General features: G+C 40.5%; 3 protein-coding genes across 4 annotated transcripts; all 3 read right to left on the reverse strand.

Moving 5' to 3' along the window:
• Positions 1-371: 371 nt before the first annotated feature.
• On the reverse strand, positions 372-2,565 carry ssr4 (signal sequence receptor, delta). Its single transcript, XM_030769008.1, has 6 exons — positions 2,448-2,565; positions 1,882-2,000; positions 1,704-1,778; positions 1,499-1,588; positions 1,320-1,385; positions 372-961 (listed from the first exon to the last, which is right to left on the reverse strand). The coding sequence occupies exons 1-6, from the start codon at positions 2,497-2,499 to the stop codon at positions 857-859; spliced, it is 507 nt and encodes a 168-aa protein (XP_030624868.1). The 5' UTR covers positions 2,500-2,565; the 3' UTR covers positions 372-856.
• A 441-nt stretch (positions 2,566-3,006) lies between these two features.
• On the reverse strand, positions 3,007-13,916 carry ikbkg (inhibitor of nuclear factor kappa B kinase regulatory subunit gamma). Of its 2 annotated transcripts, XM_030768544.1 has the most exons (16): positions 13,706-13,916; positions 12,734-12,921; positions 12,288-12,580; positions 11,646-11,705; positions 11,408-11,530; positions 10,066-10,254; positions 8,367-8,425; positions 7,953-8,000; positions 7,259-7,361; positions 6,896-7,011; positions 6,518-6,670; positions 5,554-5,644; positions 4,889-5,032; positions 4,333-4,469; positions 3,995-4,062; positions 3,007-3,797 (listed from the first exon to the last, which is right to left on the reverse strand). In XM_030768544.1, exons 2-16 carry the CDS (start codon positions 12,915-12,917, stop codon positions 3,640-3,642), a joined length of 1,926 nt encoding a protein of 641 aa, XP_030624404.1. In that variant the 5' UTR covers positions 12,918-12,921; positions 13,706-13,916; the 3' UTR covers positions 3,007-3,639. The 2 variants fall into 2 exon arrangements, with proteins under 2 accessions (XP_030624404.1, XP_030624405.1); XM_030768545.1 differs by lacking the exon at positions 11,408-11,530.
• A 685-nt stretch (positions 13,917-14,601) lies between these two features.
• cav4b (caveolin 4b) lies at positions 14,602-15,995 on the reverse strand. Its single transcript, XM_030767791.1, has 3 exons — positions 15,819-15,995; positions 15,337-15,524; positions 14,602-14,758 (listed from the first exon to the last, which is right to left on the reverse strand). Exons 1-3 carry the CDS (start codon positions 15,993-15,995, stop codon positions 14,602-14,604), a joined length of 522 nt encoding a protein of 173 aa, XP_030623651.1.
• Between the last annotated feature and the right edge of the window lie 3,282 nt (positions 15,996-19,277).

Below are 19,277 nucleotides of genomic sequence, written 5' to 3' on the forward strand. Positions count from 1 at the left end.
TATAAGATATACAGAAACACTAATAGGTGTCAGATAATCGTCTATCCTCAGAAACACAACATTAAGAAGGAATGAACCTTCTCTATTCGAAAAGAATTTCCCCCATCTCGTCTTCAAATGGTCTTGTCTTTCATCTGCCTACTGTCATTGGTTGACGACATGAGAGCTGTGAAGCGATAGGACTACGAACAACGAATTAGGAAACTTCATTTGTATGTTCACTGTTAGCGTAAATTGGTAATTATGAAAATTTTATCGAACAAGTTTTGTGCAGGTGGTGGTTTTATGGTGCCGACATCATTCAAATCTCTCCTGCGATGAGCTTCTGTCTTCCCGAACGTTTATTGCCAAAATAATAATGCTAAAACAGGTTAACAGTTTCATTAAACCATTTTATTCGTTATTCAATGAATGTCATTTACACTGTGACGTCCCGAGAATCCACAGTTTCACAAACGGTTTAACACAGTCTGTCAGTGCTCCAAACATTTCATTTGTCTATTTTAATGTACAAATTTAACATTGATGTATCACACTACGACAAATATTAATGACGTTTCTCCCCATTGAAGGCATAAACATATGTTTTAGACTGCAAGTTCACAGGGATGAAGAAATGGTAAACCCTTGTCAGCCATCATTTATAATATAAATATGACTCTACTCCCAGATGATCCTTTAGTCTGAAAAAACATATTTGCGCTATGATGTGCCTGCCTATGCATTCACATGGCCACATGCGCCACATGTAAGGATATGTATCTGAAGGTATATCAAACTATTGCATGAAGTAGTGTGCATAATGCTTTGTGGACTTTTGACAGATCCTCTTGCTAGAGTGGTAGTGGTGGTGACTTTATGCCTGGATGGCACTTTTTGTGCTGAAGGCCAAATAATAAACCACGATGCCAATAAGAGCAGCCAAAACCTCAGAGGACACCCAGGGACCATTCCATGCACCCTGTTACAGAGAAAGAAAGAAAGGCAGAAAGAAAGAAAGAAAGAAAGAAAGAAAGAGAGAGAGAGCTTATAGACTATACACAACACTAGACAGAATAATTAATCAATAAATGAAATGGCTCTTCATCTGTTATTTGTGCTATTTATCTGTTGTGTGTTTTGTGGGTGTCTTAGGCTATATCATTCTGTCTTTGTTGTACAGGTGAACCTTTAAACCCCAAAGAGGAATTATCAGTCAGTATACTAGCATGTTCCCCTACAAACAAACAAGACCAGTAATGTATCTCTGTCAATATAAAACCAAAAACTGCAAGTGCTTATTGTTCCAGGGCTGATCAAGTGGTGCGGTGTGTACTTACTCTGTGATCCACATTGACAACAAACAGAGGCTTAATAGAATTCACATCTTCACTATTCCTTTGAGCCTGAAAGATGAACATGATTCAAAATGCTTATATTTAGTTTGTCAGCTAGATTAGTATATAGCTGCAGTATTCTGGCTCAATACATAACACTGCTTCAGTCTGTAAAACCATACCTTACGAAGGGCACTGTAGGACTCTTCATCGAAGAACTTCACCTGGTATGTGCCTGAGCTGGCCTGTTTGTGGGGCATACTCCAGGAGACCTAGAGCCAATCACGACTGAGTTTCATATGTCTGCAAGGACAGCTCTGAATTCCGATGTAAATTTAATCAGACAGAGGGAACCGAGCAAAACAGGAAAAAGACAAAAAGATGTACCTGGTATTTGCCAACATCCTGACCTCTTGTCACAGGAAACTGTTTACCATTGACATCAGCATAGAGAGCGACACTCTGTTGAAAATGATGGTATTGTGATTAAAACCAAGTTCATTAGAATTTAACGATAGTGGTTTCTGATCTGGCTGATGGCGAACTGACTGTTAAAGCAATGTACCTGTGCTCCATTGGCGCACGCGAGACTCAGCTCTACGATGAAGACAGTCTCTGAGGAGATGAGAGCGTCTGTCGTTGTGTACGAGGACGGAGAGATGACCGGGTCTGTGCACGTTTCAGCTGCAAAAGATCAGAGTACACAGAGAGACCCCGGGGTCAACAAATCAGAGATTTCTTTTTTTTTCTCTTTGCTTCTTTATAGTCACATCAGCAAGTATTCATAACCGAACAGAATAAATGATACTTACATATTCATAATGGCAATCATAAATTGCCAGGGAAACTGGCTACCTCTACAAACCCAACGGTGTTTTGGAAAGTTACCGCAACATTAACCCTTTTGTAAATTTACGCACCGATGAATTTAGACCCATTCGCACCACATACATCAATATAAGACTGGTTATATATTAAAGACAGGTATCTAGCTAAGTTCACCTCACTCCGACTTTCTCAAGTCAGCATCGACAATCTTGCTCCTAATAACTCAGCACATGGAATTAACTTACACATTCTCTCTAAATTAGTGTGAAAAGGATACAATACAACATGACATGAAAAACTTACCCGCACAAACACCTACAAAAAGTGCCAAAACTGCTACAATAAATCGCATCATACTGTATTTTCTGTCCTAAGGCCACTTCAACTCTCCGAAACTTCGAAAGGAAAGACCAATCACTATGCTCGCGGGATCAAAAGCAGAGAGACACGTCATCTCTTGTTAAAATGCTTCGTGTCTGCCCCTCAGTGAAAGCCGCCGGTATTGCATATTTATTTGCATGCCGTTTCCGCTGTCTTTTTAAGAATCGGGAGTGGTTGAGTGGGTGGGTTACCATTCTAAAACTCTTACACGGCTCCTTTGCTTGCCGTCCTTACTAAATTCAAATAGCACTGACTGTGTCCGAAAGAGCAAGGTCATAAGAAACAGCACCATTTCCTTCAAATAGAACAAATACATATTCATCCATGTTCTGACTGTGCTTCTCTATGTTTTAAAGAGGTTACTAGGATGGATCAAAAAAAAAAAAAAACAATTTTCAAAATAGATAAATTCATCAGTACATAAACAAATACGGATTCATTGAATTCATCGTCCAAGATAGCTGTATTTATTTTTTTTTAAGTTTTGCATAACAATTGTATCTATACATGACTTTTTTTTCATTTCAGATGAGATAAACAATATTAACACATAAAACTGGCATGAATCTCTCTCCAAGAGTGCCTACATCCAAAAACCAGACAAAAATCACAGGTACAAAGAAATATTGGCACTCACTGGCAAATGCTGTGAAGCAAAAACAAACACATACACACATACATACATACATACATACATACACACATTCATACACACATTCAAACGTGCAGGACATTACAAAATGCTGTGACAGATAGGAAGTACATCAGGGTTACTAGCAGAGATCACACAAGCACGGTAAATGGAACATCAGGATCTGCTCTACGACCACAAGATAAGAAAACTGACAATCTAATATTTCACCTCTCAGGTCGCCATTCAAAGTTCAAAGTTCAAAGTTCAAAATTCAGTTTCTCTTCCAATTGTTATTTGACAATCCCAAGGTCATTTTTTTTACCTGTTTGCAATGAGTTATTTACTTGTGTTGTGTTGTGTTGTGTTGTGTTGTGTTGCGTTGTGTTGCTTTGTTGTCCCTCACTAGAGTCATTGACTGGGGAGCAGGACTCTGTCCCTGTACAACATTCTCAGTAGCCCTGCTCCCAGGCCCCTCTTGGCTTACTGAATGCAGTCCATGACATGGATCTGCAAGGTGTCCATATCTGGGGCTCGGTACTGACACTTGGGACAGCGGTAGTCAGGCAGCTCTTCAGACTGATTGTTCCGGAAGGAGGTAGGCTGTGCAGGGTTGAACATAGCTGCTCCTTGGAACGGTGCTGAGAGACGCAACGGGAAAAAATAACAAAGAGACGGTAAGAGAACAATACAATTCTTCTATGCCTTTCAGTAAAATAATGAATCAGAACGAGTTGAACCGACCTTTCTCTGTGTAACTGAATATTTGAGCGAGAGCATTCATATGTGAGCGTGCACGTGTGCTGATGTGAGTAAGGGTGGGGTATGTTGCATGTACCTGATGTTTGTGGAAGGCGATTTCTGTAATCTTCCATGTGTCTCTGCTGCATTTCCTCCATACGTGCTCTGTAAGACACACAACACTGAGAATTCAGAGACTTTCACCCAGTGCTATCAGTCTTCCACTCAGTGCTATCAGTCTTTAGTTTACTGAAATAACGGCCTTCAAAATATACTTATATATTTCTGCAGTCTTGGTGATTCAGGTATAATGCCAAGAACATGTCCAGACCCAGTTCTCTCCCTCGAAATCGATTTGTACAGAACTCTTTTTTATAGCAAACATTGTCATATAGCCTCTGTGTGAGATCTCGGGTCCTGATGCCCTCTGCATACCGTGAGGTTCCTTCTTGTATGAGTCGGTCAATTTCAGCCTTCGCCTGATTGAGCTGCTCCTGCAGCTCCTCCTTCTTCTGATGTAACTTCTCCCGTGCCTCCCTCTCGGCCAAGAAGTCCATCTTGTAGATTTCAGCCTGACGGAGAGACAGAGAGAGGCGGAGGAGCGAGAGTTAGAGAGAGACGTGAAGAGAGTGAGAGAAAGAGCATGAGAGGATGAGTTTGTAAGAACGAATATGTGTTCCTGTTCATGTATTTGTGTGTATGGGTGAATGAACGAAAGTGTATGAAGTCTTTGATAGAAGATGGAAAGAGTGTGTTTAAATCAGTATACATGTTTCACAAGCATGGGACAAAATAAATGAACATATATGTGATGTATGTGAGGATGTTTCTGTAGATGTAAATATGTGTGTGTGTGTGTGTGTGTGTGTGTGTATGTGTGTATGTGTGTGTGTGTGTGTGCCTGCATTAATGTGTGTTGAGTGTAGTAAATATGTGCTTGTATATGTGCGGGCGAATCTGTGTCTGTGTGTGTTGTGTGTGTAGAGTTTACCTGTGCAGTGAGAACAGGTACAGTCTCCAATGAGCCTTTGAGTTGTTCTACTTCCTCCTTCAGTTTGTCAATATGTTCCTGTTTCAAAGCTAGGGCTCTCTCTGCCTCTACCAGTCTGTTAGCCAAGCCCTCTGCATCTCCACCCTAACACACACGCACGCACACATACATGCACACACACACACACACACACACACACACACACACACACACATTGTTTATGTTTCCTGCCACAAACACTCACACAGTCTGTGCCCACTGTACTTTGACGTCTGTCTCTACAAATCATACACACAGAAACATACATAATCTCATACATAGTCTCAAAAGAAAGGTGTGGCACATCACCACAAATTCAGTTTAACAAGCACGAAATCAGTGTCACCTTTCAAACCTGAGTCAAAAAATCAAAGTGGCAAACAACTGAACCCTAAAGCTTGTAACCATTACATATAAAAACTCAATCCCCCACTTGAGAATCCCGCAGGCCGTCGTGGGGTGAGACACAGACCGGTTGGGAATTTCCGAGGACTGGGTTGTGAGCCATCAGTCATACCAACCAATAACACGCATAGCATAAACACATTCTGGACAAACATACAGTCTACTTACAGAAAGTCTGGGCTGCTATTCTTTAAGGAGATAAGAGAGACAGAGAAACATACCCTCTGTTTTGCTTGGTTCTCTGATTTCAGTTTGGAGTCGTAGTCTTGGAATAGGCAGGTGTATGCATGTTGTAACTGAGCCAGTTTCCTCCTGAGTGAAATTAAAAAAGGAAATTGATGATGGAATACGTTTTTAGTTTCTTTATTTGGATGAACTCAGCTGATTAACTGGAGGAAACAAAAGAGGCATAAATGGACATCACTTAGGGTTAATCAAGCAACTGTACCAAAAGTACTAATGAGAATGAATATTGACACCACTGAAATGAAAAGGGAGGCTAAAGCTAACCAGCCTCCACAGAACTGAGGTGTAACTGTGCACTTCACACATACCTGATCTCATTTACGGCATGAGAAAATCATACAGTTTTATAAAAATAAGTCACCATCACTTCAAGAGCACAAAGGAACAGACTGCAGACACTGCCACCTCCCAACTCAAAAGTTAAAAATGAATTCAGTTTTTAACATTTAACTGAGCACATACTTTAGCAATAATGTCTAAGTGCAGTATCTAAAACTAAAACTGGAAAAAAAATGTTAAATGAAATGTTTGCCCTTTCATTTGTCTGTTACATTCTCAGACAGGTACTGTCTGACTGCAAGTCTCTGCTTAGAAAAGGCTGAATTCCAGTGGTCTTTTTCATCAAAACACAAAGCCATCTCATGGAAAGTTTAGGTACTGTTTAAAGGCGTTCACTCAAATGACATATAAAAAGTCTACATAAATATACAAAGAAAGAAGAGGCAAAATGACAGAGAACATATAGAGACTACAACTTGAAAATGGTGGCTTCATTTTACATTCATCAAGACCTCAGCAAAAGCCACAGAGATTTGGGAGGCTACAAAGAACCACATGTCTATTTGGGCATCCAATGGCAATTGGGGCAGCGTGCTGATTGGTCAAAATGTAAACCAATGAGTAGTGGTTTCTACCTCAGCCCCGACTGCATAATCTCACCTCTCCTCAACGAGAACGAGTCGTTCGTTCTTTAAAGCCGTATCCAGATGCTGAGTCTGTAGCAGGAGCTTGTCTACAGTCACACTGTGCTGCTTCTTCACCTGTTCCATCTCTCGCTCCAAACACTGCAGTGAATCTGTCTTACTGGATAGCCTGAGAGAGAGAAAGAGAAAGAGAAAGAGAAAGAGAAAGAGAAAGAGAAAGAGAAAGAGAAAGATTTGGCAGAGATTACACGGCCTGAAGGAGAACTGGAAGTGGTCCCTAATACACAATCAAAACTTTGACAAAATTACACAACCAATGAAAACACAGCCATTACACTTACTAAGCCTCTCTCCCACTCCCTACACCCACGTACACGTACACACACACACTCACTTCTCCTCGAGCTGTTGTTTCTCTTTTTCGCTCTTCTCCAGGCATGTCTGGCGTTCCTGTAACTCTCCCAACAGAGACTTGACCTGGGCTCTCAGAGCCTCAGTGTCTTTTGTCAGCTACAGATCAAATACAGAAAGAGCTGTCTTCAAAGACATATGTACAGCATGGATATGTATATGTCTGTGTGTGTGTGTGTGTGTGTGTGTGTGTGTACACAACAAGCAATAAGAGAACACAAATGAACAGCTAAAGTGCATATGTACACAGTTATACTGAAGTTATACCGAAGAAACCAAAAAGAGATACAATTTCGGTGGATTTCGGTGATTGTGATTTTGTGTGTATGTGTGTGTGTGTGTATACCTGCACACATTCTTTCTCTTTCTGTTTCAGCAAAGCTTCAGTTCTGTCTCTCTGAACAGAACTTTTTTGGAGAGAGTCCAGCTTCTCCTGTAGCTCTTTATACCTGCAACCAAGTACATACAGACAACACATTCTCAAAAAAGAAATTGCAACTCATAAAACCTTAATATCTGTAGATTGGACTATCTAACTTTGGCTGCCTTAAGTATGAGGAAAATTATGGGCTCTTATATGTGCACTATAAGATATATGAGTGTTTTCTTGTACATTGTATCTTATACATCGTATCTTGTGCATTGTATCTTGGGTCATGTGTTACAGTAGTGTGAAGTTATGTGTTCAGTGTTGAGTCATGTCTTACAGTAGTGTGAGGTTACGTGTTCAGTGTTGAGTCGTGTGTTACAGTAGTGTGAGGTTACGTGTTCAATGTTGAGTTTTGTGTTACAGTAGTGTGAGGTTATGTGCTCAGTGTTGAGTTGTGTCTTACAGTTGCATGAGGTTACTTGTTCAGTGTCGAGTGGTGCGTTATAGTAGTGTGAGGTTACTTGTTCAGGGTCGAGTGATGTGTTACAGTAGCGTGAGCTTACGTGTTCAGTGTTGAGTCATGTGTAACAGTAGTGTGTGATGTTGTGTTTAGTCTTGGGTCACGTGTGGTGTTATTACAGTAGTGTTACTCTTTTGTTGTCTGACTCACCTGCCTTGTGCAGCCTGTAGTTGCTCTGTGAGTTTAGCCAGGTGGGAACTGAGAGAGACACAAGGGAGTCAGAGCTCACAGACACAAAATTACAACCCACAATATACATTCAAATAAACACACACTAGAGAAAGTGAAGGCAATTAAAAACAACGCGATTTCATAGTCCAGTGTCTCTAATTTGTGTGTAATAACTACACCATTACACTATTTATCCTACTCAGGTAAAACAGCATCTGTGCAGCATAGGTAAACAGTGGTACTGAAGTTCCATTATTCCCTAGTAATACTCCTTTCAGTTATTACAGTAGCAATACTATAATCTATAGTCAGTGGTGACAATGAACGTGTTTTGTTATTTTGCAATTACAATGGCGGTTTGGACAGTTCATAATGAAGGGAAGCAGGCTGTACCTGTCTGAGTGGCCTGTGACTTCTGACCGCTGGGCTGACTCCTCTGTTACTCCACAACCCTGAGGAGAGAACACGGAAGTGATGTGTCATTTTACACTACACGCCAAAAACAAAGTATGCCTTTTGTTCTTGTCTGTTTGCTTTCAGGCAGCACAATTGAAGGAAGAGATTCACAGAAGGCAAAAACTGACGGAAGTGGAGTGGACCAAAAACAAACTCAAAACACAAACATGTAAACTGATGAGAACCGCACATGTGGTATTAGCTAATTAAAAACACCTGAATTTGAAAACGCAAAAACTCATCACATCCACCATTATACAGGGGCTGATACCAAGAGTTTTCATTTATTCAACAACTATCCATGTTTAGGTGACAGATACAAAACCATAGATAACAATACAATAAATATGATCATATTTGATTTGGTTAATCATATTTGGTTAAAAACACTCTCTGTTCTATAATAGACTCGTCTGCATTACCTGAGCTGAAAAAGTTCAGATACAGTTGGGGTGAGGTCTTTCTAGGCGGAAAAGGAAATGCTCAGCGGACTGTTCTTGGTGATTTACTCACTCCAGATATTCCACAACAACGGCGTTTAAAAACAGTTACTCTGCTCTGCTGTTTCCAGAACACTGAGATACCGCCAGACTGCTGAGATTTCCCTGTCGTTCGCAACATTTGATCGAGTTACCGGCTCTGACGCAGATTTTATTGCGTCATCTCCAGACATAAAGGAGAAACAACGAAATGGGGAATATCCCTGGTATTTTATGGTTTTTGACGTCTGTAAAAACAAAAACAGGGCTATCTGCTAGGCCTTTCAGCCATTCCCATGTTATTGGCCATCAGTTCTGATTTTTGCCATATTGGCTGTAACAGAATTTTTTGTATCCGTCCATACATGTGAGTTTACAATGTCAGCTTTTATTTTAGTTCATTTCTCTCTTTTTGAACTACATCTTTATATGAAAGGTTCTACACAAGTAAGAAAGCAAATGAATTAATAAAATCACTTTAAGTTAAAAATGTAACATAAATAATACTATAGCATACTATTATTTTTATTATATGATTAATACTACATTATTATGCTAATAATTTAACATAAAAGCTGGCCTGTGTAAGAGTGTGCAGTCTGGTGCTTAACCGGTGTGTGTAATCTGGTGCCTAACCACTGTGAGTTGTATCAGTGTGTGTAGTCTGGTGCCTTACCACTGTGAGTTGCGTCAGTGTGTGTAGTCTGGTGCCTTACCACTGTGAGTTGTGTCAGTGTGTGTAGTCTGGTGCCTTACCACTGTGAGTTTGTGTCAGGGTGTGTAGTCTGGTGCTTAACCAATGTGAGTGGTGTCAGTGTGTGTAGTCTGGTGCCTTACCACTGTGAGCTGTGTCAGTGTGTGTAGTCTGGTGCCTTACCACTGTGAGTTGTGTCAGGGTGTGTAGTCTGGTGCTTAACCACTGTGAGCTGTGTCAGGGTCTGTAGTCTGGTGCTTAACCACTGTGAGTTGTGTCAGGGCGTGTAGTCTGGTGCTTAACCACTGTGAGTTGTGTCAGGGCGTGTAGTCTGGTGCTTAACCACTGTGAGTTGTGTCAGGGTGTGTAGTCTGGTGCCTAACCACTGTGAGTTGTGTCAGGGTCTGTAGTCTGGTGCTTAACCACTGTGAGTTGTGTCAGGGTGTGTAGTCTGGTGCCTTACCACTGTGAGTTGTGTCAGTTTGGTGCGGAGCTGCTCCACTGTTAAGCGTAAACCTCCCTTCTCTTTCTCACTCTCCAATTTCTCTCTCTCAAGATCCTCATTTTTCCTCCTCAGATCCCTCAACCTTTCTTCCAGCTTCTCTTTGTGGCTCTTAAGCAGTTGGAGAAACTCATTTGACCCTTCAGTGGGCTGAAAGAGAGAGAAATGGATGAGGATGTGAAAGGTAAATATGACAGAGCAACCGACTAACAGTTTCAGACAGATGCTAACAGACAGGACAGTTACACTACTCGGTCAACAAGCACATCCCGCTTCTGTTCCTTGAGGGTTCCCTGCTGTTTTGAGCATTTTCATTTAGTAAACCACTAGTTCACTCCCCTTCTCTTTCTGCATCACCAGATCAGCCAATGCCATGACACTTAAGATAGCCAGATATATAAAAAGGTTCTCAAGAACACTGGAGGTAGTAAAAATAGCAAAAGAGAAAAACCTTGTTTGAAGTATACATTAATCATAGTACAGCACCTTCATTAAACAACAGAGGGGGTTTTTTTGTCTATATTTTCTCCAAATGTGGAATCCCCACATTATGATATGTCTCCATTATGGCACAAGCCCTGGAGGGTGAAGACTAGGACTGGTGCCCTGCAACACATGTGCTGTCAGTCAGTGCTTCTTTTCCCCAACCCCATAGTCACCAACATCCTTAGTCCTGCATCACCTGAATGCCGAAAACCTGAGGTTTCTAACATGAAGCATGTCTAAACGGAAACACATTGCTGAGACCTGAAACATGTTCTGACCAAGTTTTCAACCCAATCTCTACTTCCTGTCTATTCTGCACTTAGTTGCAATAAACAAAGTTTCTCTCATTTGCCACTTTTACAATTTCTGCTGAGGATCCAGAAAAGAATTAAAAACAATGAATGGCCATGTAAGGATCAGTCCTTGAAGTATTTGCCACGGTGCAGATATACATATATATTAAAAAAAAGAGGTTGTGATTTAATGAACAGGTGAAAAAAAGAGGCGATTTTGCAATTGATTGATTATTTGAATTCGTAATCACACAGAAAACCAGACAAAAAACAGCATCCAGCAAAGTTTTATTTCTGATTTTAGAGACATGATTAAAAGAGCGTTGAAGAAAGCATTTGAGAGTGATCTAAGAAGTTATTATTGAAAAGGAATGAATGACAAATTTATCAGGAGTCAGGTTGGAAGCAGCCACGGGGAATCAGAGGGTTAAGCGAGGGAACGCAGCTTTTAGGGGAATGCAAGTTTGTTCCGGGACCCCACATTTTTCCCAAGAAAAGAGGGCCTGTGGGAGAGGCAGGCTCACCTGACAGGCCCCGCCTACACCCTGTTCATGACCTGCCTCCAAGTCCTCCACCTCAGACAGAGGCAGGCTGTCACCCAAACTGGGCATGATACTACTGTCGCTGCTATTCACACTACAGTCAGCCTAAACACACACAGATGCAGAAATATACAAACAAAAATAGTTTTGCTTCTGTTTTGACTAAGAAAAGTCAGAGTTATGTAGTGTTAGTGTAAAATCAGTAAAAAATTAGACTTACCAAACTTCGAGGTGATGTCTCAGCCTCTGCCTTGTCCTTCTTATCTGTTTCGCCAACTGACTGTTAAGTTCCAAAAGACACAAGTAAGAATAAGCTTTTTGGTGCTATAGTGAAAAATCAGGAATGTTTATAGAGTAGTTCAGAGAAGCAAACTGCCAGAAATACATTCTTTGCTCTTGTCTAGCACTAATACACCAACTTCTGTAACGTAATCATGACCTTAGGTGGTTGAATCGGAGATGTTAATTACTGGTCTAAAATAAGAACGCAGACTTCAGCTACAGCACTATCATACATCAAATTATCTATGTATAGCACGTTGTTTACATCTGATGTAAACTGCAAATATTTATTCAAACCTTTATGTCTCAAACAGTGTTATTTAAGCCATTGCTATGGGTACCATCACTCTGAATACTAAGCTAATATTTTATTTAAATCAAATCGTGCACTTTATTAACCGCATTCGTTGTAGCATTGCTGGGCTGGAACTACCGCAGAACTATGCAGGGCAGTAGGTCAAAAGGCTAGAGACATAGCCTTAAAAGTACTCCTTCAAAATCGGATTACTGGCTTTAGAGACATGATTAAAGCAGCATTAGAAACATGACACTACTTCATGATAATATGAAAACTACAAACCTCGGGAGAATATCTCAGGCCATTTTGTTCATGGGCAGGGCACTTTAGCTCTTGATCTGGGCTTTGACTTCCTGTCTGTGAAGCGCTGTTCATACTATGATTTCCTGTTTGGCTTGTGTTATGGTTGAGCTGGCCTTGCAAACTCTGGTTCTCCTGTGCCAGCCGCTCCACAAGAGCCCGTGCCTCACGGAACCTGCAACTGAGAAACTCTCTCTCCTCCCTTGACCTCCTCTGCCATCCCTCCATCTCCTCACACCTTTCCTTCAACGCGTCATTACTCCTCTTCAATGCCTCTGTTGGGGAATTAAGTTAAAACATACTCTGAGCATACTTTTTTAATGTATGAATTCATGTCGCAACTTAAAATTGTTCACAAACACCTTAATGGTCCTAAAATCCCTAACTGAATAAAGATGAAACCATTATACTGACTTAGACGTTCTCACCTCGCAGTCTGTGGTTGTCTGCCAACAGTCTGTGGACTACCTCATTGCCAGCTAGTTCGGGTGGTACCCTTAGTGATCCTTGAGAACTGGCTCCAAGGGATCCATGACTCCCACCGCCTATGGCCTCTTCTCCTGTCATGTCCCAGTGCAAAGTGCTTCCCCCGTGGGGTTGGGGCTGAACCATGACACTAGGAAACACCGACGGGAAGCAACGTTAGATGTGTATGGTGCACTGCAGTATCTTGTCAACGGCTCCTGTAGTATCCATGTTTAGTGAATGTTCAGTCAAATAATCAGTGTCTCGAGGCAGGAAACTGAGTGAGGCAGGAAACGGATCGTCTAATGTGGCATCCTCTTTCTATGATTCAATAATTTTCTTTCAATAATTCAAAGCAGAGAGTTGTTTATTAAAGGCCGTATCAAAGGCATGTTTGACTAACGCATCGTCTCATTCAAAGAGACTCTTTTCCGGACTAGGATTTTGTTTAAATTTAATATTTTCAAAAACTGGATGACTGAAGGATATTAAAATAAATCAGCCTAATAAATTCAATAATAACGACGACGCGCATACCACAATAATGAGCCATTACTAGGCTAACTAGCATGAAAGAAGATGTGCTGCCCCCGAAAAACAACAGTGAAACAGCAAGACATTTCACACAAAGATCGATAAACAAAAAATTAAAAAATATATATATAAACAAAAATATTAACATCCAATCAAACTAATTCACAAAACAAGCAGATCAAAACACATGTCATTTATTCCAACCTGTCCAACACCTTGTTTACAGCCGACATGTTATGACAGCAGAATAAGTCAGCTTGAATTAACTAACATGTCATTATGTTCTGACCTAACAGCGACTGAGGTAATTAAAAAATGATAGTCATACGCTTATTAAAAGCCGACAATAATGGGATAAGTACTGTAAGACAGTTCTTGACATTTTAACACACTGGCGTTACCTTCACTGTCCTCTTTACGCGTTGAGTTGATAAGCCTCAAGCTGTAGCTTTAGCTGGCAAATCGGAGAGCAAAAACGTCACACACAGCTGTTGTCTTTGTTTAGTTTGTACTCATAAATGTCTCATTACAAAGCGGCTTACTAAAACATAAAAGATTAATAACAGTTCTATAATCGACACATAAATACTACAGTTGGCCGAACTGCCAGAAAAATCTTGCTAACACGGTTGTGTAGGAATTCCCCCTTCCTACTTCCGTACTTCGTCATGGGGGTGCAGTTGATCATGGGAAACGTAGTCCAGAGGAAGGATATGCGTGAGCTCTGCATATGTTTTAAAATGAAAGTAAAAGAAAGTCACCAAGAGAATCACGGTGAAACATGAAGACTTTATTTATAATATGTATATAAAATAACATAAACTCAACAATTACAGGATTCTTAAAGGCAACACAAGAAACTGACCAAAATGTCTATCCCTAAAAAACTCATTCCAACAGAGAACTGCTGTAGAGAGAAACCACAATCGTGAACACTATATTTGCTTCACTCAGCATTTGAAAAAGACTGAAAAAACATTGGTATTATGAGATTTTGTAGGTTCCAACAAAAAAAAAAAAAAAAAAAAAGACAGACCCTTAGATCTATCTCACAAATTCTAATGAAGGATAGAAAACATTTGGTCTAACTATCTACTCCTGTCAATCAGTGTTCTTTAGTCTCATTAACAATAAACACTTGAATGACAGTAAAAACTAAAGCCTCCCTTTTAGCCTGAGCTTTTACGGTGATTGTGCATACACTGGTCAAACATCCTTCATACAAGCGAGGTGACGTCAAGTTTGAGGAGTTTCTGAGAAAGAGCAGCTCCACCATTCCCTTTACCACTCCACCTTCTCAGTCTTCTTCTTTTGAGAGCAGGATGTAAATGCCACTGCAGCATCGAGCAACTGATGCACAGAATGGTTCAATGAAGATATTCACCACAGTCATCCATAGTGAGCGCACGCAGGGAAGACAAGTGTGACACACCTGAATGCAGGGCATCACACACCTGAGAGAGAGAGAGAGAGAGAGAGAGAGAGAGAGAGAGAGAGAGAGAGAAAGAGATGGTAAGGGGTTCTGATCACATTCCACACATGGCTCCTCCATCTCACAGATCTAATGAATTGCAGAGATGACTAGTCTGGAGGCTAGTTAAAAGAGCAGATCATCAATAAATACCAGATACTGACAAATGGTAAATTGCCTTTGCAGCATTCTACCATAATGCAGAGACAAAGACTACTGGTCTGCTGTACCACTAGGTTGTCACATCCTGTGGTAATGCTTTGTTGACCATTATTTGAAGTCTGAGAGTTTGAAGTTGAGAGTTTTAATCCAGTTTTACATAGAGAATGCAGCTGACATTGTTGAAACTGCATAAGCAACCATCCACCTGTGGGATCACATTGTGTGCAGTTCTCCAAGTCACACGCAAACACATCTGATCATGCTCATCAGTGCCCTGACAAGTCTCTGAATATGTGAGAATGTGAAAATTAGACCAAAGATTTAGACCAAATTTCTAGAGGACTGCAGCTTTGGAGGAGGAGTGACCGGTGGTAAAGAAAGTCTAGGCAGAGATCTTACCAGATGTGAAGGCAGGCGAGCAGTGCAAAGAGACAGCCAGACAGGAGCGAAACGGGTACAGCACACAGCACTGTGAGACAGCGGTAACCCCAGATACGGGCAGACTCAAAGCTTATTCCGCTGTACACCCACACACGATCGTAACTGTGCACTGACATAGGCTCAGCTAACACATCACTGAATTCCACCTAGTGAGAGAGAGGGAGAGAGAGAGAGACAGAGACAGGTGAGCGTATATTCTTTAACAAGTTACCCTCATTGAAATTTCAGGGGCTTTACAGTGAGTCAAAGCACGAAATATCTTGATGCGTTAGAGCAAAGCTGAAAAGAATGATCATAGCTGTACAAGTTGCTCTCACTGACAATGGACACTTTCAAACTTGATTAATGCAATATCAGATGTAGTACCAATTTTACTTACTCTAAGTGGTCTAAGAAAATATTAAATACTCTTATACAATGTCTAGATTCAAATGACATACCTTCAAGTGTTTGTTTACACCATAAGGGTCTCGGCTTTCAACATGAGTGAGTGAAGGTTGGGGAGTGATAGAAGGAGTGGAGAACTGTGGTGGTGGAGGTGGAGAATGTTGCAGTTTCTGCTCTTCCTCATCATCATCATCAATCTTGCACTCCACCAGATACTCGTCAGACATCATAATGATGACTATGCAAAAAGGCTAGGAGAATAAAATGAAGGTAAAGTTGATTGTATCATTAAGGTGGATCTGGAACCAAATAATACTTAGTTTCTTCGATGTGCCATCTGAAGAATACTTAGTTTCTTTGATGTGCTACCTGAAGAACACTTAGTTTCTTTGATGTGCTACCTGAAGAATACTTAATTTCTTTGATGTGCTACCTGAAGAATACTTAGTTTCTTTGATGTGCTACCTGAAGCTTTGGATTCCAGAGCAGTTGTCACTTCCTTGAGAGCTTAAAATTGTCCCTCAGTTATTGTGATTCTATTTGGAAAGCAAATAACAGAAATGCAAAAAAATTACAAAAGGAATACATTTAGGAGAGAAGCTGAAACATTTTTTTTTTTATAGAAAAGGGCTGAAGCTTTGTGTTTCAGGAAAAGACAAAAACCTTCCCATATTACACTGACAAACTGCAATACACTAAACACCAAAAAATTACAAAGTAAACCTTAACATGTTAAAAGAAATTAACTGAATATGCGGCCATTCATTACAACCACACTGAGTCTCACACCCAGTGAGAAGCCCCTCTCCTGCAGAAATACTCTTGACACACCCAAGCAAATGCATTCAAAGCTTCTATATTTACTCAATGGGTTGACTTCTGAAAACACTGCAGTCCACTGGACACGGACATGCAGCTGTACTGTTCAACATGCCTAAAGTGATTATAATTTCCTAAAAATAAAAAGAAATTTTATGTACTCACTTTTTAAATATCTATCTATATATCTATATATCTATCTATCACATATCTTATCACTTAAATTAAGAATTGTTATCACTAACCATCATAGCCTATCACATCAGAAATGATTAACAAATCATTTTTCTCTCCGGTGGAACTTACACATTCCCCTGGACATAAAGCAAATTATATTTAGCATCATTAAAAACCTTTACACTTACTCTGATAAGAAGACTCCTGTTCCAGGATTAAAGCCAAGAGTGTGTTGGAAGTCCCCTCATGAGTTAGATGAAAGTGGTGATACGTTCTCCTCTGATCAGTTTGATTGATTAGGGCTGCTGCTCTCTCAGCTTTGGCAGTGTTTCCCTGTCCAATTAGTCACATACAGTAAAACTAATATTATCACTCCTTGCTGAATGAAGTGGTGGGGAAACATGCAGTAACACGTATATAGGTCTCTCACAGTATGGAGCTCCGACTACAGTTTGTCCTGTTGCTATAAGGTGTCATGGGCCTGCCTCTTCTCTGTGTGCATGTGTGCGCGTCTGTACCCTATGAAGAATTACTGGGGTGAGTATAGGTTTATTTTTGGGAGAGGAATGGTGGGGAGGGAGTGGGATTGCCATGTGAGGGGGGGAGGATCAGGTTACTTGATAGGCTAACCCGGGGTCTGCCACACGCACATATCTAGGACAGGTTTTTGTTTTTTTTTAACCAAGTGCACCCAGGACGATTTTCCACCAGGACTGGGTTGACTGAGAAAGAGGATACTGCAGAGAAGCTTCATCTGCAAAGAAGGTGTATACAACATTATAACATTATCTTTCATGAGATTAAAGGAGACTTCTGTCAAGAGTTTGCACTTTCAAATCTACAATATATAAGTGCCATGTACAAGGTAATAAATTTATGTTAGATAATCATGAATTAAGTGAAATAAAGGTATTGACTGTAAGAGTTCTTAAAGTTCTGAGAGCTGAAAAGAGAACTGCAAAAATAGTTTTTTTTTTCTAGGTCTGTCCTATCATGATTCCCACTAAAAAGAAAGGGAAAGAGATAAAGACAGTTTCAGAATCAATATAATTTATTGTGGTAATATAGATATTCAAACAACAATTGCTGTGACATCATCCAACAAAGACACATCACTTGGAAAGATGCAGAAAGGTGTATATGTATGTCTGAGTGACCCAGGAAGAGGCCTTATCAGCAAACCCGTGCTAGCTGTGCACAAAAGTGATAGACAGGAAGTGAGTGCATCTGTACTCCCCATCTCCAGACCTATGCTTTCACAGTTTGATTGTTGGGTTCAGTCCAAAACACCAAACCCCATTGCCTTCCACATTTGGCTCTTATACAAAGGTTCTTTCAGAAGCTTTGACAGGATTACACAGGCATCATGAAATGACTCCAGTCACCTGTAACATGCTATCTGTGTGGCTGAGGAGCAGGACCTAATCCACTTTGGCAGAGCCCCAGTAAATGCACAGCTTGACATTAGTCGTATGCAAACACATCTGGTTCAGCTGATCACAGCATCTGAACAGAAGGGGTGGTTGTGCTGGATTGGTCTGGGAGTAAAGGCATTGGACACACCTTTGCTCTCCCGAGGGATACTGGTCGGCTCCAGGACTAGGAGGTATTAAGCCCTAAAGGGATAAAGAGCAATTTTGGACCCTGCTCCTCTCTACTCTCTTTTCAAGCGTGAGTGACTAGAAAGCTGTTCAGTGTATGTTCCTATAACTGTATATGTGTATGTGTGTGTGTGTTCAGTAACGCTTCTTTTCACAGTTGCCTGTCAAGCCTACGTATGTGACACAGAATACAGAGCCCAGTGGGAAAAGACAGTCATGGTATTTCTGTCAACCCACCTGTTGCTACACCAGACTTCCTGATTTGGTGTGTGTGTGTGTGTGTGTGTGTGTGTGAATGCATATGCGCATGTGATCATTGTCTTCACCAAAGGAAAATTCATCTTGTTTTGCAAATTCATCATTTCATATATCTAACAGTTCACAGTTTTAATTCAGAAGTGGAGGAGAATTACATAACAGTCTTCCTTTAGTCAAGTACATATATGCATACCAGTTAAGCTTTGAATCAATGACGCTTTCAAAACGTTTTGCTTTCTTCCCTCTGTAGGTTGCTAATCCGGAGTTTCAGTATTACAGTACAAGAAACAAATGGTAACTTTGTACCCGGATACTTCTGCTCTGTGTGGTTTTTCCTTTCCTTAACTATGAACAAAATTTTCCATTGATCATTGTAAGGAATTAACTTGTCATGGTAACAAACAATACATTGTGAAACACTTCAATGCAGCAACAAGTAAAAACATAGCAATCATCAACTTAATCATTTGAATAGAAAAAAAAATTCAATGAACAACAACAACAAAAAAAAACATATTTGAAAAAATTGTATCATTATAATATCAGGCATTAATGTGTAGCCTGTTTCTGAGACTCTCAGGTCGCCACAGGAGAAAAAATAAGATTATGATTCCAGATTTCTCAAACGTTCACACTTTTGGGCATATTCATCCTCAT

Source organism: Chanos chanos, chromosome 3, assembly GCF_902362185.1.
Source record: "Chanos chanos chromosome 3, fChaCha1.1, whole genome shotgun sequence".
Taxonomy (NCBI): Eukaryota; Metazoa; Chordata; class Actinopteri; order Gonorynchiformes; family Chanidae; genus Chanos; species Chanos chanos.